Source organism: Pygocentrus nattereri, chromosome 13 (genome assembly GCF_015220715.1).
Source record: "Pygocentrus nattereri isolate fPygNat1 chromosome 13, fPygNat1.pri, whole genome shotgun sequence".
In the NCBI taxonomy this organism is placed as follows: Eukaryota; Metazoa; Chordata; class Actinopteri; order Characiformes; family Serrasalmidae; genus Pygocentrus; species Pygocentrus nattereri.
This window is the reverse complement of record NC_051223.1, coordinates 5,434,049-5,459,611: the sequence shown is the minus strand read 5'-3', so window position 1 is coordinate 5,459,611 and position 25,563 is coordinate 5,434,049. Positions and strand designations below refer to the sequence as shown.

General features: G+C 40.2%; 1 protein-coding gene across 1 annotated transcript; it reads left to right on the top strand.

The window, feature by feature from the left end:
- Positions 1 to 1,752: 1,752 nt before the first annotated feature.
- Positions 1,753 to 24,627, top strand: LOC108435028. Its single transcript, XM_037544270.1, has 14 exons — positions 1,753 to 2,010; positions 2,085 to 2,183; positions 2,303 to 2,432; positions 3,270 to 3,412; positions 3,507 to 3,785; positions 5,813 to 5,908; positions 5,980 to 6,124; positions 16,691 to 16,788; positions 17,413 to 17,707; positions 18,034 to 18,081; positions 21,712 to 22,104; positions 22,190 to 22,255; positions 23,565 to 23,954; positions 24,212 to 24,627. Exons 1-14 carry the CDS (start codon positions 1,753 to 1,755, stop codon positions 24,625 to 24,627), a joined length of 2,856 nt encoding a protein of 951 aa, XP_037400167.1.
- Positions 24,628 to 25,563: the final 936 nt, after the last annotated feature.

The following is a 25,563-nucleotide window of genomic DNA, read 5'->3' as shown; positions in this document are numbered from 1 at the left end:
GAGCTGCACATCTATGGTGCAAATCTCCCGTTCCAAAACATCCCAAAGGTGCAAGATTGAGATTGAGATCAGGTGACTGTTGGAGTACAGTGAACTCATTGTCATGCTCAAGAAACCAGTTTCAGATGATATGAGCTTTGTGGCACTGTGCATTATCCTGCTGGAAGTAATCATCAGAAGATGGGTACACTGTGGTCATAAAGGGATGGACATGGTCAGCAACAATACTCAGGTAGGCTGCAGCATTTAAACAATGCTCAATTGGTACTAAGGGGCCCAAAGTGTGCCAAGAAAATATCCCCCACACCATTACACCACCATCACCAGCCTGAACCAATAATACAACACAGGATGGATCCCTGCTTTCATGTTGTTCACGCCAAATTCTGACCCCACCATCTGAATGTCGCAGCTGAAATCAAGACTCATCAGACCAGGCAACATTTTTCCAATCTGCCATTGTCCAATTTCGGTGAGGCCATGTGAATTGTAGTCTCAGTTTCCTGTTCTTATCTGACAGGAGTGGCACCTGGTGTGGTCCTCTGCTGGTATAGCCAGTCTTCTTCAAGGTTCGATGTGTTGTGCATTCAGAGATGGTATTCTGCATTCCTTGGTTGTAACAAGTGGTTATTTGAGTTCCTGTTGCCTTTTTATCATCTCAAACCAGTCTGCCCGTTCTCCTCTGACCTCTCACATCAACAAGGCATTTTTGTCCACACAACTGACTGCTCACTGGATATTTCCTCTTTTTCGGACCGTTCCCTGTAAACCCTAGAGATGGTTGTGCGTGAAAATCCCAGTCGATCAGCAGTTTCTGAAATACTCAGACCAGCCCGTCTGACACCTACAACCACACCACGTTCAAAGTTTCTTCCCTATTCTGATGCTAGGCCTGCACTTCAGCAAGTTGTTTTGACCACCTCTACATGCCTCGATGCAATGAGTTGTGGCGATGTGATTGGCTGATTAGCTCTTTGTGTTAACAAGCAATTGAACAGTACCTAATAAAGTGGCGGGTGAGTGTATATTACAAACATAGTTGGGTGCTGCGTTAGGTGCCCCCAGGACACAATCGCTTCTAAGAAGGATAGCCCTCAACATCCACCCATGGAATGCAATCATGTTTAAAGTGATTGGACTCATTGGGCAGATTTTATGATCTACATTTGAAGACAATACTTGTGATCCTTGAACCATTCAAATCCATCATGTGGTACTCTGGTCTAAGTGAGTGTTGCACATTAATACATATATATTAAGTAATTTATAGTGGAATCAAAAATGCTTCAGACTTGTTTTAAATCCAAAACTTTGCATTCCAGTACCCCGAGCTAATGACCTTCCACTTGTCAAAACAGCATCAGACATTTGTCTCTTGTATGTACAAAAGAAGGAAAGAAACAGGTTCTGTATTATATCTTTGGTCTACATGGCATTTAGACTTGAAATGAGCCTCAACAGAGATCATTTGGAAGCAGACTGAGATGCAATGTTCTCGCTTGCACACTAACAGAGCAATCAAAAAAGAAAGACAACTGCTTAGAGTTTCTTAAAGACTGAAGAACATCAAAAAAGTAAAACCAAGATTTCACTTCAACCTGATTCAGATTTCACATAGTTAAGAGTTACTTCATCATTCAGTCTGCTTTTTACTAACTGATCCCTCTGCTGAATAGCAATGGCGATTTATAACAATTTGCGAGTTACTGAACGAGTCCTCAGCGTAACTTTATTATTCTTTTTCAGCTCAGTATGGATGGTTTCCTGTCTTTTGAGCCCCTCTACCCTGATGCCTATAACCCAACTCTGAACAAAGACATCATCGCTCCACTGTGGACTGACATTGACTGTTATACCAGAGGGAACATCTCTTATGAGCAAGCCACAAATGGGTCTTTGATTGAAATAGCTACAAATGAAATGAACAGCATGTTCTCTGGGTTGAACTTCTCTGCTTCCTGGGTCTTCGTCGCCACTTGGGAGAAGATGGAATTTGAACCTGATACAGGGGTAAGAGTCTGTCCTTATAACTCAGCCACTGACTCCAAGTTAGATTGATTTTTAAGACTTTTATCCTCTTGAAGGAGGTGACCTTCCAAGTTGTCCTGGTTTCTGACAGCAAGAACCGCTCTTACGTCCTGATGAACTATGGATCCATCCCTCCTGATCCTCTACCATGGATGGTAAGAGGAGCATGTTCACTCATGTTTTTATTAAATTCACAATGCTTTATAACATTGAAACAAGAAGTAGGCAAATAAATGGCACTTATAATGTATCATTTTATTTGAATATTTTTTAGGCTGGATATAAGACTGTGAACAACACGTATTCTTTCAGCATTCAGGCACCCAGTACCTCTAGTCTGTCTACTACTACTAATGTTGGAATACCTGGCCGCTGGGCTTTCCAAATTGACAGTGGAGTTTCAGGTGAATTTACTGTTATTTTGTCTTCGGGCTGATGTGCAGCTTCTCAAACCTATTTCCAAGCAATATGATACACTGATAAAACTAGAGTCTGACTGATACATGAGTTGGCTGGTCATTTTGGCCATTATCCTAGACCTGCAATTTTTATGACATCAACAATATTACCAGTGAAACATCGTTCTAATGTTCTGATGATGGAGCAAAAATCTTACTCTGCTGTACCACTGGGAAACCTAATACATAATAAAGTATATCACATCAATTACATAGTGCACTGCTGAATCTGAACACAAAGAAATCAACCATTACCACTGGCCAAACTCTCCACGTTTCAGAAGGGGCTTTAAGGAGCATGCAAAGCCTCCCTTAGACCTTTTAAAAGGACATTTATTGCTGTTGCTGTTGTCGTTCATGTTGTTATTTGTTAGTTTATGGTTCGTCTGTGTGCTGACAGAGTTTTGTTAGTTAGTGTGGGTTTAGTGTCTACCATGACATGACATTGTATGGCTATAGTGCCCTTCCCCATCATTCTTCCTGCTATTCAGTCGCACTGGACTGGGCATTTCCTGCTGCCTGTTGAACTGCCTGTTCAACAAAAGAGCATTTGCCATGTGTGCACAATGTTTTCCACATCAGCTTCACAATAACTTAGCAGCATTGACCACGGCTCTCCAGCTGCAGTTCTGGCAGGCAGTGGTGGCATGGTCAGTCAGGAAGAGCAGATAAGCATGGTGGCAGAGAAGTTGAGCATGATAGTTCTGTTTATTTATTTATTATCTGTTAATATTTATGTTAAAAATGATTACTTAATGCATAACCTCTTTAATTCTCTCACAGTGGCACCACCGCCAGCACTGTTCTATCCATTTGGCTCAGGAGTCGGAGATACTCTTAATCCTCGCAGTGATGATGGAAGCTCACCTGCTATAAACCTACAGAGTCCATTCACTTTCTTCAGACGCACATACACTAAGCTATATGTGAGTGGCTATAATCATTATTAAAGTTGAACCGTTGATAAAAATTAAAGGTTTTAGACTATCATTTCGCTAATTGTCTGGTTTCCACTTGCAGGTCAACAACAATGGACACTTGACGTTTGATCAGCCGTGGGACAGCTATACACCCACTCAGTTCAATGCTTATAGTGGAAGAGATATCATCGCTCCACTGTGGACTGATATTGATAATCGTGGAGCTGGCACTATCTCATATAATCAGTACAGTAATGGCAATGTCCTTTCACAGGCCACACGGGACATAAACCAGCACTTTCCACAGTTTATCTTCACTGCTTCTTGGGTCTTCGTTGCAACATGGGATAAAGTGGCGTACTACAGCTACTCAGGCACGGTACGATGTAGAATTTTAAGAGAAAGGCACGTCTGATGCTTGAACATGTAAAAGACAAAGGAGGCTTTGCTTATAGAATCACAGTCCAGGGTCGTCGTCACAAAACAAGCATGGGTCAGTTCGAGAAAGCATAAGAAAGACAACATCACAATCAAAACACCAGGCGAACAGTCCAAAAAGGGAAAGAAAACGATCCGAAGGGCAGGGCAAAAAGGGCAAATTCCAAAAACAAAGGCAAAGGTCATACACGAGAAACATATACCAGAATAAACTCTCAGTAGATCACGGATCAGATACAAAACCTCACAGCCTCCCTATTCTAAAGCCCAGGTTTATCTACTAAATTAGGTTTATCATATGATCAACAACACAGGTGACACACATTAGTATTGGGGAGAGCGAGAGCGCTGATAGGAGGGCAAAGTCATGTGAGGAGTCAGGTGACCTCCCGGAGAGTTCTGGGAGGTCGAGTCCAGGTGAGTATCATTGTTTGTTGGCTGTGTGGAAGTCATATGATCTCCCAGAGGATACAAGGCATTCGGAGGATGCGTGACACTGGTCTGTGCTTTGTTTTCTAGCAATTGTTGTTTTATTCTGTATTTAAAGTGTTTTTGAAAAGCAAAGTTCATTTTTAAATGTTTGTCCATCATTTAATAAATGTCAAAACATCCATCTGCCAACAATTAGTAAATGTTAAACCGTGTTGGTAATCCTGAGACAGAAGCTGGTTAGCATTAGCTTAGCTAGCATAATAATAATAATAACAGCTGTGCCCACCATAAAACATGTTTGATTCTGGCTTAAAAGCACTCAAGTTTACTCAAATCTGAGGGAGCAGCTGGTGTTGGAGGGACAGAAAGGTGACACTAAACCTATTTTTGGTGTTTGATTCTGTAGCATGCTAGCTAACTTAACATTAGCTTAGAGAGCATCCTACAGATCCATTCTGTGCTACACACCACAGTTCAGGTTCAATTCCAAACAACTGAAAAGTGTAGATGAGAAAAACCTTTGCCTGACAACTTATCTCTGTTCTGTGGTGTTTGAAGCTGTAGCATGTTAGCTAATGATTGCTTAGTTGGCAGGCCAAAAGTGCCAAATATCACAGGACCGACTCTACAGCACACAATTGATGTTCACATTACACAGCAAAACAGCACTTTTACGCTGTTTTTACACCTGTTTATGCAACATATCTTCAAAAATCAATTATATTAACAGGGATTTTGTCCCCCTTTGCTGCAGTAACAGCCTTTACTTTTCTGGGAAGAGATTACACATGATGTTGAAACTGCGGTTAGGATTTGATTGCATTCATTCACAAGAGAGTTACTGAGGTCAGAATCTGATGTTGGATGGGTAAATCTGGAACACAAACTGCACTCCAACTGAGCCCAAAGTCTAACTACTCCACTCTCAATGCTGGGGCCTTTACACCCCTCTAGCCAACACTTGGTATTGGGCATGGTGACCTTAGTCTCAACTGTGGCTGCATTGCAAATTTTTTGGCAATGCTTTTCTATGGAGATTATACCAGCTGTGTATGAGCAACTGAAGAACTGTGTCAGCAATGAGTGCACCTTAAAAATCTGAATTTGTTCATTAGTGGTGGTGTCTACATACTTTTGGAAGCATAGTGTATGTTGTAACAGGAAGCTGACAAATCAGCATCTATAAATGCAGCGATTAGCTTATTGCCTGCCAATTTCCCTTGGCTATTTTTGAATAATGAAATGTTTTCACATGCATTCTGTGTGTATTCTTGCTATTTGCTGTCCCATAAAAAACTAAGCCTACAGCTCTATGCTAATTTCAGTGGAAGTCCATATTTTGTAACCTCCCCACAGTTAACTACAGTGATCAGGCCTGAGTGTATAGAGATGATAAGTGTTTTTGATGAAATAGCTAAGAATAATAGAATACTGTACTGTGTCTGGAAGTGGAAATTAAACAAGGAAAGCATGTTCCAAGTTCCATTTGATTCTGGTACGTGTTAAACATCTCTTTTACTTCTTTCCGCCTTTCAGGAAACATCATTTCAAGTGGTTCTGATTTCTGGAGTTGGGTTTTCCTTTGTGCTGATCAATTATGGTGACATTGCGCCAACGAACTACAGAGTGGAGGTAAAATGATCTAAATATCATCCACATAACACAGAACCTGCATCTTTATTCTTAACATTTTGTCTGTTTAGGCTGGATATGACACAAACTTCACAGACTACTCTGTGTTTCTTTGGACAAATGACACATCCACCATTCCGAACCTCAAGTATTTGAGTAATGTGAACGTCCCAGGACGCTGGGCCTTCGTGCTAAACCAACCCAGTAACACAAATGGTAATGATGTTTTGCTGTAATGGGTGTCCCTCACACTAAACCTTTATTCTGAAATTAAACTCTACTGTTATTCATAGTAATTGTGCCTCTTCCCACAGATGGTGTACTTGCAGCACGACTGAAACTCCTAACAGGCTCTAACCTCATGGACACCAATAACCAGAAGATCTTTCTACAGCAGGTAAATTAATACAGTGAATGTTTATTGCAAAGTTCAGTCGGGACAAAGTCCTCATTTTTTCCTCATAACATTCGTAAAACCTCTTATTTTTCAGCTTCAGGATGAACTGAGGAGGAGAGGACTTTCATCCACGATAAAAGTGAAACATGTCCAAAAGAAAAGTCCAGATCCAGAAGAATCTCTGTTTCCCTGTGGGATAAATTCTCAAATGACATGAGCTGATTAATGATATGGTGGTGGTGTTTTGGTAGCACCTGTAACCTGTAATAGGAATGAATTTGGTGAAGAATGGCAAATTTAAATTTGTTAAATATAATCTGTGGTTACCTATAAACATTATATACAGTAACTTGTGGTAATGGTGGTATATCATGAACAACACTGTTTCTGCGTTTACATGTTGGCTGTAAAAATACAGTTGTTCTGTGATTTATAGCGCTGTTGTTACTGTACATAACTGGTTACTCCTACAACCTGCAACATGACCCTGGCACAACACTGTTGCTGCGTTCACATGTTGGCTCTAAAAATACAGTCCACAAAATACAGTTTTCATTTCTATGTGACCGATAACAAATTGCCTCTCTGACAGGATTATGGTGTGTTAAATACAGGGGGAACTGGAGGGGGTCTGCTATCCCCACATTAGCCCTTTGGACACCCTGAAAGCCGCAAAATCAAATTTTTTGAAAGATCCCTAAAAGCACTTAAGCAACGTATTAGAGTGTCATGGTATCCGTTAACCCTGCTAAGTTCACCAGGAAATGAACACCTTCATAAGAACGTTTTATTTTAGTCTGCTTTACCTTCAAAAAGGCAAGTTCTGCTCTTATTGTTCTCAACTTACCAGCACAGCAGCACTGGTCTGTCACAAGGGGGCGCTGTAGTCAATTGGTCAGTTAACACTCTCTTGTTTTTCCTTCCGTTGTTTCTTGTGTTTCCTATCTGTGTTGCTTTGGATCCCTCCAAAATGGAAAAAGAGCAGAGCAAATGTGCACATGACGCAAAAAAGATTTGATCTGCTTTTGGCACAGATATAGCAGAGCTGTTTACTGGTAGTAATAATAATAATTCTCTCTCTCTCTCTCTCTCTCTCTCTCTCTCTCTCTCTCTCTCTCTCTCTCTCTCTCTCTCTCTCTCTCTCTCTCTCTCTCTCTCTCTCTTTCTCTCTCTCTCTTTCTCTCTCTCTGTCTCTCTTCCTTTGAGTTTGTGTCTTTAACTGTGTGAATGAGCTGTTTCACCTTAAATGTCAAATAGTTTTCTGTAAAAATACGTTTAGGAGTGTGTATGAAGTAATTAGATTACCAGAGAAGCATGTCACAGTAAAGAAAATCTAAACTATGAACTATGAATTGCTGTTGCCTGATTTTAATGGTAGAAACATATTATGCATTAAATGTATAACAAATTTGGTAAATGTATCAGTTAACTGATACAGTTAGAAGGCCACGAATGTGATGTTTACTGTCTGTAGAACATCACACCTATTAATCTGAGCTAGCACAGGAGCTGATGATGCAGTCAATTCAACATCACTATAAATGAGATTAATAACTGAGTAATCTGCCAGGAATTCTGACTCTTAATCAAGCATTTTTTTATATAAACCCAATTAACTAGTAACAAACTCTGCACTGCCTTTAAGGGATTCTAAACCATGGTTTCTCAGCCTAGGGGCTGCGGACCATCACTCAGCTGATAAACCAACAAGGAAGCAGCAGATATCAACCAAGATTTATCATTACTGTTAATTGTGACAATGCTAATCCAGATGCCCAGTGAATGGATACACAAAAAAATGTTGCAGACACGAAAAAGTAACTCAGATACTCAACTACAATTAAAGTAGTTTTACTTAAGTGTGGATTTAATGACTAGTTTTGATCTGACCATAGAAGCTGGTTCAAGTCAATGTTCCAGGAGCGTCTAAAAACTGCCCACCCTTTTGCTTGTAGTTAGAAAGAGCTTTCTCCTGGCAAGCATAGATGGACTAAGATAACTGAGAGAACATCTAAGATAACATGTCTTCTGGAAGATTTGTAGCATGAATGACCGGACCAGCTTATCGCTGCTGTCGGAAGAAAACCTTGTATCTCAAAAATAGTAACTTTACAGGAGAAGGAAAAAACTTACTTCACTATCAATGTAAGTCAATGGAACCAGAATTTTTCCCATGTCAATTTGGGTCATTTCTTTTAGGCCATTCATCATAAAATTTACAAGCAATGTAAAGAGTCACAGATACTTTCAAATTATGCCAAAAACTGAAAAAATGCCAAAAATGGAGATACAAGGTTTTCTTCTGACAGCAACGTTATGCTGTTAAAAGTGAGGAGCTTTTGCAGGCCCCTAGTGGCACAACAGTCCAAGCATTAGTCCTGTCATTTGGAGATCGCGAGTTCGATTCCTCCCACCCATGGCTGGGAGTCCAATAGAGCACAATTAGCCTCGCTATTTCTCATCATAAGTCAGCGCGACGCTAGCTGGCACAGGTGTCTGTTAACAGATCTGGCGGTTGGCGCTTTCCAGTTCGGCTGTCCAGTGATTGGGGGAGTCATAACTAGCAGGTAGAATTGGAGACAAAATTGTGGAGAAAAATTGAAACAGAGGGTCCAAAAAGGTATTTGGAGTGTAATTTATTGTTTGTTTGATTTACAGAAATACAGCTGTAAGCAGCCTTAACTGGGGGTCAGAGCAGAACATCTCCAGCATGAGAGCAGGAGCAGTGCAGGGCTGGTTGCAGGGCTTTCGTCTGGTCCTCAGGAAAGTCGGTTGTAACTTTTTAGGCATAACTTCAAGATCGTTGCACCATCAGGTCATAAGCTAAACATTTCCTAGTCCTGGTGTAACTTTTAGCCTAACTGGAGCAGATTCTAAAGCCGGATTCTACACCTGTTTTAGGTGTTTACATCCACTTTAAACAAGCTAGGTGTTTCTTGCTGCTCGAGTAACTGAGGCACAGTGTGCAGCAGGGCTTAAATAGCGAATGTCTATGTTAACCTAAAACTTATGGGTGTATCAAAAGTGCACAATTCCCTACTCTACAAAACATGCACAAAAAGCAGATATATTGTTTAATTCCGAGTGAGTCTCAGATGTCTCCAAATAACTTTTTTCTGTTTTCTTTCATGCGTTTGGCAGCTACAACACATTTGTAAATTATAATGTTAACTTTTTTACATAAGAAGTGTATGCAAGGTTCATTGCTGTTGAAGTTCCTTCTGCTTTTGCTAGAAACAGGTGCGGTTGGTATTTGACCCTTATATTTCTTTCAACAGGTAAGCTGTGACAGGGTGAAAAGTTATGCTGCAGTCCGTTTGGAATGCAGTGCAACTCTTGATTCTCACAGTTTACACAGAATAACTAACAGGGGTGCACAAGGGGCTTCATCGTTTAACACACAATGTTAAAATAATACTTCAAGCCGCATCAACCTCATGAAACAATTCAGTTACATCAGGAGTGCAGATTTGTGTTGAAAATACGTTTATAACGGTCACAAATATCTTATTAGAAAAATCATATTTTACAGACTCTTTAACAGAATTTTAAAAGACGTGTGTTGCATTAAGGCAGTATTGGAAATGATCCTTCAGTGTTGCCCACAGTGCATTCCACGCATATAAACTACAAGGAAATATTTTCCCTCATCACCTTTCGTGAAGAGCAGGTTGGGTGGTTGAACATATTTAAATGTGATGCCAGTAAATCTGTTTCAGTTTGACCTTACCTGAAGCATGTGGAGCACGTTGTTCTGTCTGAGGAGAGAAGTGAGTGAGCTGCAGTTTGTAAAATTGTATTATGATGATGAAAACAGCATAGATGCTGGAACTAATCTAAACTAAGAGTCGTGTTGTTTTCTAGTGGTGGACAGTAGCTCAGTAAATGTAATTCGTTACTGTACTTAAGTCGTTTTTTCGTGTATCTGTACTGAAGTTTTTCCATTTTGGGCGACTTTTTCCTTTCACTCCACTACATTTCAAAGTCAAATATCGGACTTTTTCCTCCTACATTTTGTGAAATCTTTCGTTCCTTTTGGTTTCTGTGTGTACACTTTAATTTTATAGTAAATTAGTTTGACTAGTTTATGTTTAAGCTTGAGTTTAAAGCCAGTTTTTATTCAGCTTGTAACTAATTTACAAAGTAATCTTAACCTGAAACTTTGCTTGTGTGTAAAAAGTGATTTCAGAGCCACTCGGTTCTCCCTGATGGAAACTGTTTACCTTCAGTGTTTTGTGCTTATGATCATTTTAATAGACGTCAGCGTCACTAATTAATGACGTTCTATCAAAAGACGCTGGAGGACTTTCACCTGAAATGAGTTCATGAAGCCAGTCTGGTTATAAAAATGATAACAGGACATCAGAGCCAGAATTACTCTTTTAGTACTTTTACTTTATACTTAAGTACATTTGAAGGCAAATACTTTAGTACTTTTACTCAAGTTATGTCTAAAGGGAGGAACTTCTACTTTTCCTGGAGTAAATATTTTACCTTGGGTGTTTCTACTTGAACTCTAGTGCATGGTTTGTGTACTTTGTCCACCGTTGTTGTTTTCTATTGCAGATTTGAATATTTTACTTGTTGCCTGACTTTGAAGTCAATGTGACAATGGAGGGTTCAGTTCAAATGCCTGCGCTGTCTCTGAAGATAGTGGCCATCGTATTAATGATAAGTACGTCTTTAAATGCCCTTTTCACAGTTGGCTCAGTCGTCTGGACATCTTTCTCCAGTTTGCTCAATATTTCTTTTCTCTTAACACTTCACAGGTGGACTTACAAAAGCACAAACAGGTAATGACGCTGTATAATTCATTCCTTTTTCATGTTACTTGGTTTTGTCCAGTCCATCACGCTTTACAGTTTCATCTATGCTGAACTAATTCTCAAATGCTTTCCAGTTTGCACATAATTGTCATGTTGCTTTGGGTCAGCTGGCACCTGTCCAAAGCTCCTTATACCCTGCATCACATGCTGTACAATCTTGGAGCTTAAAGTATTACAAAGATAAGAATGTTAACTTTTTCCTATAGAGACTAGGAGAAGTTCTCGAGCACCCTTCGACTTTCTTTACCCTTCAAAGAACTGCACTGGGTTTTTTTCCTTCTTGAAGAATGGTTTAATGTCCATAGCTTCTATGGAAATTTGAAGGAAATTCTCAAGGAAAAGTGTAGAGCTGGACCTTATTAGGCAGATGAGTCCACAGGCTACTGAAGTTGCACAGAAAATCATTGTGAAGTCAAGCGTCCCTGGGCCAGATTCATAAAATGCACTGCCAGATTAACAGTGATGATAAGAGCAAACAGTGTAGTGGTAGCACGCTTGTTTGTTCATAAATGAGAAGCTGCTGCTTTTTTCCTTCATTTTAAAATGCCTATAGTGATTCTACAAAAATAGCACCTGAATCTCTCTGACGATAAATGCAGATGTGTATTAAATTATATTTTCTACAGGAGTTCCAAAAATGTTTGGTTCCCATATTTAAAAGACATGATTTGATCTGTTTGGATGTAGCAAAATGACAAACGTTCTACCTGCTGTAGGATTAGGACTTGCTTCAAATATGTTTCATATTCAATAGATGACAGATTTAACTGCTGGTGTATTGAAAACGGTCAATTCTTCATGCATTCAATTCATTAAATTCTATTTTTTCACAAATCCCCCTCCTGTGTATAGAAAGTAGGTTTAGCTTGGAATCCAGAGTAAAGAGTATCTAGCTGCATGATTGAGTGGATTTTATTGCAAACAGTTTTTATGTTGACTACTATTTTACTATTTACATTGGAATTTGGAACTTATACATGGGAAGTTTTACATTTTTTCCTGATAAAAATTGAATTTTTAGTCTTATTTATTAATTGCTGCACATTTTGTATTGCATAGTGCAGAGTTCTATGAATCTGACCCATTGTCTTTAACCCTCTGTGACAATTTGTTGGGGTGTTTTTCAGGGGTATGGACAAATATCAATGGTCACTGCTATGCAAGACATGCATGTAATGATGAGCAGCCAAGTTTTAGACCGACACCATTTACATATATGGTCAATTGCAGACACTCTTAAGCTTCGTTTTCTGTTTGGGAACTTTAAAGTATTTTGGGCTTTTCAAGGTAAAAATATTAGTTCTATTAGTATAGTAGTATTAGTTTACATGCTCATCACAGAGTCCACATTTGGAGCTGATTGGATGGCCTCTTTGTTCTACCACCTGACTGCCAGTACAGGACACAGTGTTGATGCACTGTGCAAGTGCTGAAGAAGGCAACTCATTTATGTAGGCAAGACACTGGATTTCATATATAATGTAAGCAGCTACATGAAGTCTGTGCGCTGATTTCAGAACTGGAGTTAAAGAATGAGGATAACTCATGTTTGAATTCTGAATTAGTTGCAAGAGCCCAATGCCATGTCCATGAAGACCAGAGATAAATCAACTGCAATAGTCAAGCCTTGAGGTGTCAAAGGGTTAAACAAACATCTCACTGACCTGTTTGCCGAAAAAGAATTGAACCCTCTAGACATTGTACAGGAGAAAGGTGTAGGTTTAAAACATGCTGATGGAACTTTACACCAAGTATGCTTCTTGCCTTTTCAGAATGACAGGGGAATTCTCAAAGGCCACAAGGCATGTCTTGCAACTCTGTCTTGCTGATCCAGCCTTAGGTGAATGGATGTCAATCATGAGGAGATGTGCTGAGATGACAGATTTAAACAGCATTGTTGTTAAAAGAGCCTCTTCTTCCTGCATGCAGGTCATGCAGATCCCATGTTATATCATGTTATCCCATGCATGTGCAATTATTTAATCGAGACATTAAGTCTTACGCACTAAAATATCATTTCCTACACTTAAAAGTAAAATTTTAGAATGTTATAATTACATTTTAGAACTTTATCATTTTTATAGTACACACGTTTTCTGATAAACTTAATTTCTTGATATAAAGTTAAAAGCATCTTCATCAAATAATTCAGCTTTATTTTCCAGCACTTCTTCTTTTAAAATGCATAGCTCCATTTCTTTGAATTTAGCTTTTTTCTTTGTTTTAATTTTGTTCATTTTTCCGGCCAACCATGGCTTCACTTGGAGGGTCTGTAATATGTATTTCCTCATTTACATGTGGATTTTGATTGGTTCTTGCCTCCTTTGCCGTAACTTAATGAATAGCTCTTATTTACCATGCAACACATCTGGTTTAGTGCAGTTACTGCTGAGTTTTATGAATCTGGGCCCATTGTGTTTAACCCCCTTTAATGCAGACACCATTTTTTGGGTATTCTCGGGAGATTTTTTAGGGGTGTGAACAAATATAAAGGGTTACTGCTATGCAAGGCATACTCACAACAGTGCAATTTGCAGACACTCATATGTCAAAAAATCGATTTTTTTAATATTTAATTTATAAAGTTATGTTGACAGAACACAAAAGGCGGAACTTGAAAGAGGGTAAGTGCTGCGCCTGGACAGTCTGTGGCGGCACATAACAGAAACACAACTGGATGAGTGAGAAATCCGACCTGCTCCCTCTGCGTTAAAAGCTAGGTTAGGTCAGGAGTCACAACCCAAATGTTAACAAGAGACATTCTGTCCTTTCCACAAAAAAACAAACCACCTGGAGAGCCACATCATTTAATGCCCATTGTGTCTCAGTATGTGTTAATGTCTTAGTACAGGCTAAACAATATAAATGAAAATGCAGACTTTGCTCTGCTTTAAGCTTTGGTCATAGCCGCTTTCCTCCCATTTCTGCCAGAAAACATTTCCATAAAAGTAGAACAGTTTCTTGTAAAATGTCTCAGTTTCTTGTTAGAATTTTTCCATTCCACCTTAAATTCTGACAGGCGCCAGATGTAAATGCGGCACCATTTAAGGTGGAATGGGAGAATTTGAGAAGCTGACTTTAGTTGACTGTGTTTGAAGACAGAAAGAGACTGAGCTGTTTGGATGACCACTTTGTTCTACCACTGTACAGGACGCAGTGCTGATGCTTGCCTTACTGCAAGTGTCGTAACTCATACTGGACTTAGGCAAGACAGACACAGACAGTCGCTCACACCCAAGGGCAATTTAGCATGTCCAATTGGCCTGACTGCATGTCTTTGGACTGTGGGAGGAAACCGGAGGAAACCCACGTAGACACGGGGAGAACATGCAAACTCCACACAGAGAGGACCCTGATCACCTGGCCGGGGAATCGAACCCAGGCCCTCCTCACTGTGAGGCGACCACGCTACCCACCGCACCAACGTGCCGCCCAAGAACCAAATATCGTTTTAGAAATCATTTACATTTCTATTAAATTGTAGTTTGGGAGCAGTACTTTTACTCCAAGGCTGAATTGGAAATAGTTTGAACAAGGCATGTAATTCTCACAGGTGTTCACCTCTCATTAAAGTAACCACAGAAACCACTTGTCTTCTAGAATCCAAAAGATCTACACAAATGCATTGTCACGATTGGCCCCTCCCAGTCCTGTCCATGTGCTCCTTTATTTTGATCTTCCATGTGCGTTTGTTTTGGTATCCATAGTCCTGCCCCCTTGTTTTGTGACTCCGCCCCTGATTGTTTTCACCTGTCCCTCGTCTTCCTGGTGTCATATTTAAGCCCTGAGTTTGGCCTTTGTTTTCTCTGGTCTTTGTTTGATGTTTGCTTTGTTTCAATCTCTGTGTTGTTGGTTTGATTCTGGTTTATATCATGTCTAGTCCCCGATCTATCCGTGTTGGCTCATTGACTTGACCCTGGACTGTCTCGACCCTGATTTTGGATTTGCCCTTAGTAAACCTCGTGCGTCCGCCTCCTCACTCCACGTCACATGCATCCGTATAGGCATCAGTGGTTTCCTTTAAAGGACAGGACTCCTGGTTTTATCTTCATCTTTTAACTGAAGAATTTGATGGTTCATAAACGTTTTACTGTTTCACTCATGTTTGTTCACTTCCAAAGTACTTATGCAGTGATGAAAGATGAAAGATTTTATGTTATCTGGGATAGAAATTAAACATAGAGTATTTGTAAACAAAACTTACATTACACTATCACATGATCAATAGGTCAGGGGCTCATAAGCAAGCCTGGATTTTTGTCTTTATTGATGAAATATAAAAGAATCACAGATATGCATTGTAGGGTTATTATACCTTTTCCTCAGTCAAGCATTTAAATTCATGCTTTTCTTTTACCCTTTTGTCTTTAACAGCTGCACTTACTACTGCAAACCCTGGTTATGACCCGTGCAGTAACTATACAGTCCTGGATCAGCCCTGGAGAGCTACTAATGTATCATGGAGTACTGCCTGTGATCAAGACTTCGAGTGGAGCGGCTGGTATCGTCTTCTCTACTATGGGATGAACATACGCATGCCGGAGGTCTGTAGTAGCGGATGTTCCACTGTTATTTCTCTCTGGCTAAATGGCTCACATCCCCAGATACAGGATGGAATAGTCACCCGTCAGATCTGTGGTAATACTGGAGGAATCTGCTGCTCTAGTTCCTACAGTACAACCTCCATTCGAGTCAAAGCGTGCCCAGGAAACTTTTCTGTCTATGAATTCATCAAGCCTGTCTCATGTTATTCAGCTTACTGCGCAGGTATCATTTCAGACACTTTGTTTGAAACATGGCCATTTTAGAATGATTAATAAAATTCTTGTAATATAAAAAATATATTACTTCTTGCAGATATCACCACACTAACTCCAGCCAACTTCTCAACAACTGGAGTCATCACCACAGAAACCAATATAAGTATGTTGTTGTGATGATTTTTTCAAATAAATAATATTATCAGGCTTTTTTAATAGCTGTATAAATAAAGAAAATATAGCTCTTAAAATGAATGCCCCTAATTTCTGTGACCAATATCATTATAATTAAAATGTCTTAATTTCTTATTCTTAATTTTCTTATGTGCACATATTTGCTAATTTTGCAGTTGGAAGTTATAGCCACTAAAGGCCAGATTATGGTTGAAAAATCCATCAAACATAAATTGGTTAATGGTTTATTCTGCTTGCTGCTGAGATGACACCACATTATGGTTCAGAACAACAAATGTTAATGTTGTCATTGCACCTCACTGACGCGATACATTATAAATATGTCCACTATAAGAGTCCCTAGTTAATATACACTACCGAGGCCAGCCACCGTGCACATACATATACATGAAACACTTAAAATCAAGTGTACTTTGAAGTTCCGTGAAAATCTTCAGTTCATTATGATAATCACATGAGACAATTTAAGGGTAAATACAACAGTTGTGAGAAATTCTCATGAATTACGGCCAAAACTCTCACTAAATCACTCCTGTGTGTAGAAAAGTACATTTACACCTGTTATAGTTAAAGTTACATGTATTTCTTGGGTTCTGTTTCACAGCAACAAACTCCAGCTTTGACCCATGCTATAACTATACTGCCCTGGACGACTCCTGGAGAGATATTCACACAAACTACAGAGGACATGATGACACCCGTGTAGAATGGAAGGGCTGGTATCGACTGTATCTTCAAGGAAAAAGTGCTCAAATGTCTGAGTGGTGTACGAGTTATATATCATGTGGTGGTGTTACTCCACTGATGCTCAGAGGTTCACATCCACAGATCGGTGATGGAATTGTCACTCGTGAAGTAATTGGATCTCACTGGTCCTTCTCATGCAGTTACTACAAATCCAACCCCATCCAAGTCAAGGCTTGCCCAGGAAATTATTACGTCTATAAACTTGTTAAACCAGATATATCGATCCCTGTTCCTTCATACTGTGCAGGTACAGCAACACTCCTCTTTCCTACCTTAACTGTAATGTTTGAGATGATTGTTATTCTCCTAGACTAAATGCAGGTTGGATGGAAACCGTCTAATGTAAAGTTCTTTTGGTTTTGACTTATATACCATGTTATTCCTTTACTAATAGGAGAGCTAGCGCTAAGCATCAACATCACTACATGCTCAAAACAAAACTCAGTTTTCATTGTGTAAAGTGTGTAATTAGTTTCAATTACAGTTTCTTTCAGCAACTCCACTATAGACCCCTGCTACAGCTATACTGCCCTGAATGATACTTGGAGAAGCAGCACTAACCCCACCACAAATTCACAGTGTGATGCTAATGTGAACTGGGTCGGATGGTATCGGCTTTTCTACCAGGGACAAAGTGCCAAGATGCCAGAAACATGTGTCAGTCCAAACAGGTGTGGCACTGACATCTCACTTTGGCTCAGTGGCTCTCACCCATCTCTGCAAGATGGAGTGGTGGTCCGTCAAATCTGTGGAAACCTTGGCAGTGATTGCTGCTTTTACAAATTGTTCCCGATTCAAGTGAAAGCCTGCCCGGGAAACTACTACGTGTACGAGTTTGTCAAACCGAATCTCTGCAATACAGGCTATTGTACAGGTAATGTCCTGATATAGTAACATGAAAATAAAGGTATTTATGCATAAGATAAATTCTTCATTGGTACATATTAATGTGATACTCTGTTTTGGCTAATTAAAAAAAATGTGTTTTATATATTGTGCACTTAGATTGAATGTGCAGTCACCAAATTACCTGCATGCTTTAAAACAATATCATGACTGTACTTTCCCAATTCATTCACAGAATTTACAGTACAATAATTCTTTAGTTATTAGTTCTCTTGCCCTGCAAAGTAATGCTTGGCCACATCTGTAAGACAACTCCTATATTACCTTTTAAAACTTGTTTTTTTCTTTTTTCAGATACTAGCAACATAACTGTCACCATCGCACCAACAACTACCCCACAGAGTAAGAACGACTTTGTATTTGGTCACTAAAAATGCACAGTGTACTAAAGACACTAAACCTTTGGTTGTATGTTTGTGCAGTCTAACAAAGCACAGTGCAGTGTGATGAACGCCAGCTTTGTGGTTTTACGCAGATGTTTTGATCATTTGATCACTTTTTTTTCTCATTTTTGTTGGGCTGTGTTGGCTTTTTTTGTTGGTGTCGCATCAAGGGTTGTAGCATTCGTCCCGTTTTGTTACGCAACAGAATTAAACAGACGTGTGCGGATGGAAACGACTGATGAGGCTTTACTGGTTTGAGGAAGTTCCGAGTTCGGTGTCGTAAAATAGTTCAATGTCAAATCCAGAACAACACAAAACCAGAGAGCAATGTTCAAACCAAAGTCCAAAGGATCAGGCAGCAAGACAGGAACAGCAGAAACAGACCAAAAGTTAAACACAGGAAATCAATCCAGTAATCAGAAGAAATGCTCAGTAGCTCTGAAGACCTAAACTAAAGCCTGGGCTTATAAAGCTAGCTGAACAGACCACATGATACACAGAACAGGTAAAGAAACTCAGTGATCAGGCGAAGCTGATCTTGGATAAGCTGTGCATTGGGGGAAAAGTCCACCCACAGCACAGGCTAGAGTATGCCCTGAGCTGCCGCGGTGCTGGCTCATCTAGGAAGTCCTACGTTGACCATGTAGGCAATTCAGGAACGATTCTTGAACAGCCCCCCTGGGATAACCCCTGGTCCGAGGAGCAGGCTGGAATGTCACATCAAGGGGTGGCATTCAAAATTGTATTCTTCAATTTGACTTTGTCCCCCACCAGTTCCAGATCCACTTCAACACCGATCAGTTTATTGGTGCGTTCCAATCGGAAGGCAGCTGTCTAAGTAGGCAGCACTCTAAGGCAGCATTTGCACGCTCCTGAGAAAAGTGTTGTCCCATTCGGAAGGCAGGTGCCTTCTAAGGTGCCTCATTTTGACCAAATCTGAAGGCAGGATCGCATGTGTCCTTGTCGGTAAAGTCTGATCCGGTCTGATCAACATGGCGGACAAAGTGGATGTTTTTTGCCAACCGAGGATTTTAGAAACGTAAGTTATTTCTTCACTTCTGTCTTTTCTGTTTTGATTAATTGTTGTATTTGTGTAAAGTATTGAACATATTTGTGTTTATAGGTCTCTAGAAATTGTTTCTGTTGTGAAATTTTGGCAGTTGGCTTGTCTAAGGCGAGTTGAGGAAGAGGAGCGGCTGTCTGAGGAAGAGGAGCGGCTGTCTTAGGGTCTGAGGAAGAGGAGCGGCTGTCTGAGGAAGAGGAGCGGCTGTCTGAGGAAGAGGAACGGCTGTCTGAGGAAGAGGAGCGGCTGTCTTAGGATCTGAGGAAGAGGAGCAGCTGAGTGGGGCGCTGAGGAAGAGGAGCGGTTGTCTGAGGGTCTGAGAAAGAGGAGGGGCTGTCTGAAGGTCTGAGCAAGAGGAGGGGCTGTCTGAAGGTCTGAGCAAGAGGAGCGGCTGTCTGAAGGTTTGAGGAAGAGGAGGGGCTGTCTGAGGGACTGAGGAAGCGGAGGGGCTCACTGAGGGGCTGAGGAAGAGGAGCGACTATCTGAGGCATTGAGGAAGAGGAGCGGCTGCCTGAGGGTCTGAGGAAGAGGAGCGACTGTCTGAGGCACTGAGGAAGAGGAGCGGCTGTCTGAGGCACTGAGGAAGAGGAGCGGCTGTCTGAGGCACTGAGGAAGAGGAGCGGCTGTCTGAGGCACTGAGGAAGAGGAGTGGTCACAGGGAGAAAACTGCACTGAATGACCGACAGCAGCTGGACCTGCCGAGCGTATTGTGGGGGAAAACACAGTGGGTCCAGCTCTACAGACTGATTCTCCCTGAACGATGAAAAACACACTCGCTTATTAGAAGTTCTGAAATAATCCAGTTGTTAAATAAATACTACAGATGCTTAATTTGCTCCTCCGCTTGTTTTGTATTGCTTTGTTTACCATAGTCACCTAAGTGTGAGGTGAATGATGACCGCTAAATTTCAGACTAAGAGCTCATAAATCATGCATAAAATAAATGCATATGTGCATAAAATGCATAATATGATGCTCATATTAGCTTAGCTGCTTAACAGATTGCATGGGATCCCCTATTCTGAGTGCATTTTGTACAAAATAAACATAACATCATCGTTTAGCTGTGTGTTAGAAATAAAGCGGGTTCATTAAGGTGCATGAGGACGGAATGAATTGAAATGATTTATTAACTAATAGTCCCGATTATCTGTATTCATCTGGGCTGCTGAGTGGGGTAAGCAATGATAGCTATGACTCATTAATCAGCCTGTTCTTCATGTACAAATTCCCACAGCAGTGTCCACGTATTTGAAAATGTATTTAAACTGAAAATATAAGCGTGCTGTGTGAAAATAAAGAGCGATCCAGGAGTGTTAGAAGGTGAGCGGTTGGTGTCGGGAATGTAGCTGTGTAACGTCAAAAGTGGAGGAGAGAAAGAGAGTGTAAAGCTAGAACATCTAGAACACCAGAAAGGGAACAGAGAGTAGCTGTCTGGTGGTCTGTCGGCATTGTTTATCAAAAGGAACAGTCAAAGGTGTTATATATTTCACAAAAAAGTACAAATCCTGCATTACAAATCTTTTACGTTTCTATTAAATCATAGTTTTGGAGCTCAGCTCCAGTGCATTGTGGTCCATTTTAAACTCTGCTCAGGGTTTTAATAAAACAAGAATGAAACCAATTGGAATTGACTCCAAGGCTGAAATGAACATAGCTTAAACAAACAGGATACGAGCGTCATTCTCAGAAGCCTTCAGGCCCCAACTAAATAATAACTAAATAAACTTTTACCGTACAATGCATAATCCAAAAAACGAATAAAGGGGGTCAAAATGACCCGCGCCGAAATCAGTGGATTTCTTTAAAGGAAAAATATCTTTGTCTTCAGCCGAAGAACTTGATGATTCATAAACGTTTTAAGCTTTCAATTATGTTTGTAACGTCACTTCTTATGTACATATACAGTAAAGAAAGATGGAATTCCATACTATTTAAATGCATTAGACTTTTTCTTTAGCTGACTCAGTAGACAGGCACCAAAGTGAATGGTTTCATTCTTTTTAATTGATTAATTTATTTATTATCTCAATCCATCAGTTTATCGATTACAGTTTTATCAAATACAGTACAAGTAGCCCTCAAAATCTCCTAACTTTAGCTCTAGTAGCTTGCTGATTAGAATATCTGAATATCTGTATTTTCAAAAATGTATCGTATATTTATAACTAATGTCACTTCAGGCAGAATTAAGTAAAAGAAAAAGCAGTAGTATTTGTAGAATATCAAGAAATTAAATGATTTTATTTTAAAATGTTTAAACAAGTCACACATATATGCATTGTAGCACTTAAAGCATTTAAATTCATGCTTTTCTTTTACCTTTTTGGTGGTTGGTTAGTGTAGTGGGTAACGCCTCTGCTTTCCATGCTGGAGACTGGGGTTCAATTCCCCGCCTGGGTAACCACCCTACACTATACCAATAAGAATCCTTGGGCAAGACTCCTAACATCACCTTGGCCTAAAAAATGATCCAATTGTAAGTCGCGCTGGATAAAATGCTGTAAATGTTTTTGTCTTTAACAGCTGCACTTACTACTGCAAACCCTGGTTATGACCCGTGCAGTAACTATACAGTCCTAAATCAGCCCTGGAGAGCTACTAATCAATCGTGGTATTATGTCTGTGATCAAGCCTTCGAGTGGAGCGGCTGGTATCGTCTTCTCTACTATGGGATGAACATTCGCATGCCAGAGGTCTGTAGTAGCGGATGTTCCACTGTTATTTCTCTCTGGCTAAACGGCTCACATCCCCAGATACAGGATGGAATAGTCACCCGTCAGATCTGTGGTAATACTGGAGGAATCTGCTGCTCTAGTTCCTACAGTACAACCTCCATTCGAGTCAAAGCGTGCCCAGGAAACTTTTCTGTCTATGAATTCATCAAGCCTGTCTCATGTATTTCAGCTTACTGTGCAGGTACCGTTTCTGTTTGATGGCCATTTTAGCGTAATTCTTGAAATTTCTGAAAAATTGTATATTAAAAATATATTACGTTTTGCAGATATCACCACACTAACTCCAGCCAACTTCTCAACAACTGGAGTCATCACCACAGAAACCAATATAAGTATGTATTCTTTTTTTTTTTAAATGAGATCAGAATCAGAATCCTTTATTGACCCCAGAGGGAAACTGTAGTTGTTACAGTTGCAACCATTTATGTAAAAGAGTAAACACTTTAATAATTTACAACAAAGATAAAGAGAAATTTGCAATATGTACATGAGCTTTAAGTTCTTATGAATACAGTAAAGTGGTGCTGACTGTGATAATAAATATTAAACATCTAGTATAAGGCCGTTCAAAATTATTGTACCTCTGAGTTATCGCACACACAATTATTATTATTACACATATGAACTGTTTGGTATCGAGTTTTGTGAATCACACACTGAGGGAGGAGTTATAGTTTGATGGTCACAGGTAAGAATGACCTCCTGTGGCGCTCGGTGATCATTTCAGTAGAATGAGTCTTGCACTGAATGAGCTCCTGTGTCTCATCACCATGTCGCAGAGTGGGTGGGACTCATTGTCCATAATGGCCTGCAGCTTAGACAGCGTCCTCCTCTCCGACACGGCCGTCAGCGAGTCCAGCTCCACACCCACAACATCGCCGGACTTGCGGATCAGTTTGTTGAGTCTGTTGGCCCTCAGCCTGCTTCCCCAGCACACGACAGCGTAGAGGATAACAGACTCATAGAAGATCCTGAGCATAGTCCGGCAGATGTTGAAGGACCTCAGGCGCCTCAGAAAATAGAGACGACTTCAAGATCAATAACCTTTATTAGCAAAAAATAAATAAAATGAATGCATAGCTCTTAAAATGAATGCGTCTAATTTCTATGACCAGTGTCATTATATGTAAAACTTCTTCGTCATGGTACACTTGGTTTAAAAGATTTCATATGTGTGCATATTTGCTACATTAGCAGACTTTTCCACAGTCGCCTAGTCCATCAACTAGGCAGCAGATCAGGGCCAAAAAATCCAACAAACATTTTTGATGGTTGATTCTGCCTGCTGCTGATGTGACATCACACTGTTTATTTTGCCATTGCATCTCACTGACGTATTATGTTCATCTCTGAATGTGTGGACAACCAGTGCCCCAAGTTAATACACAACACACAGCCATCGTGCACACAGATATACACACTTAAAGTCAAGTTTGCTTTGACCCTTAAAGGTCATTAAAAAGCTTTAGTTATAATTCATGACAATTATTTGAGACAATTTAAGGGTAAATGCAAATATCATGAGAAACGTCTTATGAATAATGGCCCAGGCCTCTCACTAAAACACTCCTGTTTGTAGAAAAGTACATTTACAGCTGTTATAGTTAAAGTTACATGTCTGTCTTGGGTTCTGTTTCACAGCAACAGACTCCAGCTTTGACCCATGCTATAACTATACTGCCCTGGACAACTACTGGAGAGATATTCACACATACTACAGAGGACATGATGACACCCGTGTAGAATGGAAGGGCTGGTATCGACTGTATCTTCAAGGACAAAGTGCTCAAATGTCTGAGTGGTGTACGAGTTATATATCATGTGGTGGTGTTACTCCACTGATGCTCAGAGGTTCACATCCACAGATCGGTGATGGAATTGTCACTCGTGAAGTAACTGGATCTCGTGCGTACGACTCGTGCAGTTACTACAAATCCAACCCCATCCAAGTCAAGGCTTGCCCAGGAAATTACTACGTCTACAAACTTGTTAAACCAGATATATCGATCCCTGTTCCTTCATACTGTGCAGGTACAGCAACACTCCTCTTTCCTACCTTAACTGTATGATTTGTATTTACTCTTATAGATTAAATGGTGGAGTTTGGATTAAAACCCTGTAGTATAAAGTTCTTCAGGTTTTGCTTTTTGGTTCTTGTGATATATTACTTATAACAGGAGAGATACCTTTAAGTATCGACGCTAATACATGCTAAAAATGGATGTTTTATTGTGTGATGTGTATTGATGACAAATGAAAAAGTCTAATCATTTTTGTTTCAATTACAGTTTCTTTCAGGAACTCCACTATAGACCCCTGCTACAGCTATACTGCTCTCAATGATACTTGGAGAAGCAGCACTGACTCCACCACAAATTCACACTGTGATGCTAATGTGAACTGGGTTGGCTGGTATCGGCTTTTCTACCAGGGACAAAGTGCCAAGATGCCAGAATCATGTGTCAGTTCATACAGATGTGGCACCATGTTCCCAATTTGGCTCAATGGCTCTCACCCAAATGTGCAAGACGGAGTGGTGGTCCGGCAAACCTGTGCAAGTCAGGGCAGTGATTGCTGCTTTTACAAAGCCTTTCCAATTCAAGTGAAAGCCTGCCCAGGAAACTACTACGTGTACGAGTTTGTTCAGCCAAATTTCTGCTATGCAGCCTATTGTACAGGTAATGGTATTGATATACTTGCATGAAAAAGAAAGTTTATATGTATGAGATAATTTCTTGACTTGAAAGTGTTGATGGGATGCTGTACTTTAGCCTGTTTCTCAAAATTTCTGAATTTGTTCACTCATTAATTGTCAGGTGCAATCACCAAACTGTCTCCATACTTTAAATATATACAATATGGCCAAGATATGTGGACACCCCTCCTAATTATTGAGTTCTAGTGTTTCAGCCACACCCGTTGCTAAAAGGTGTATACAATTAAGCACATAGTCCTGTAAACTCTATAGAGGAGAATGGGTCGTAATGAAGAGTTCAGTGACTTTAAACATTCCTCATCGGATGCCACCTCTGCCACAAGTCAGATTGTAAAATTTCAACCACTGCTAGATCTGGAAACTGTAAGTGTTATTATTATTATGAATTGAAAGTGTCTTGGAGTAACAGCAGCTCATCAACGAACCCAAGCAAACATCAGTGCAACAGTCCATCTGGAGATTCATGGAATGGATTTCCATGGCTAAGCAGCTACCCACAAGTCTTAGATCATTATGCACAATGCCAAGCATCAGCTGAAATGGTGTAAAGCATGCTGCCATTGGACTATGGAGCAGTTGAAATGTGTTCTCTGGAGGAATGAATCTCTCTTCACTATCTAGCAGTCTAATAGATTCATCTGGTTTTGGCAGATACCAGGACAAAGCTGCCTTCTGTAATGCAGAGTGTGAACAGTTTAAAGTTTGGTAGAGGAGGGATAATGGTCTCCAGCTTTTTTTCAAGGTTTGTCTAGGCCCTCTGGTTCCAGTGAAGGGTCATGTTGATGCTACCGCATACAAAGACATTTTAGACAAAGACAACTTTCTATTAATGCACATGATTTTGGATTGGGATGTTCAAAAAACTCATATAGGTATGACTGTCTGGTGTCCACATCCTTTTGGCCATATAGTGGATCATGAAGA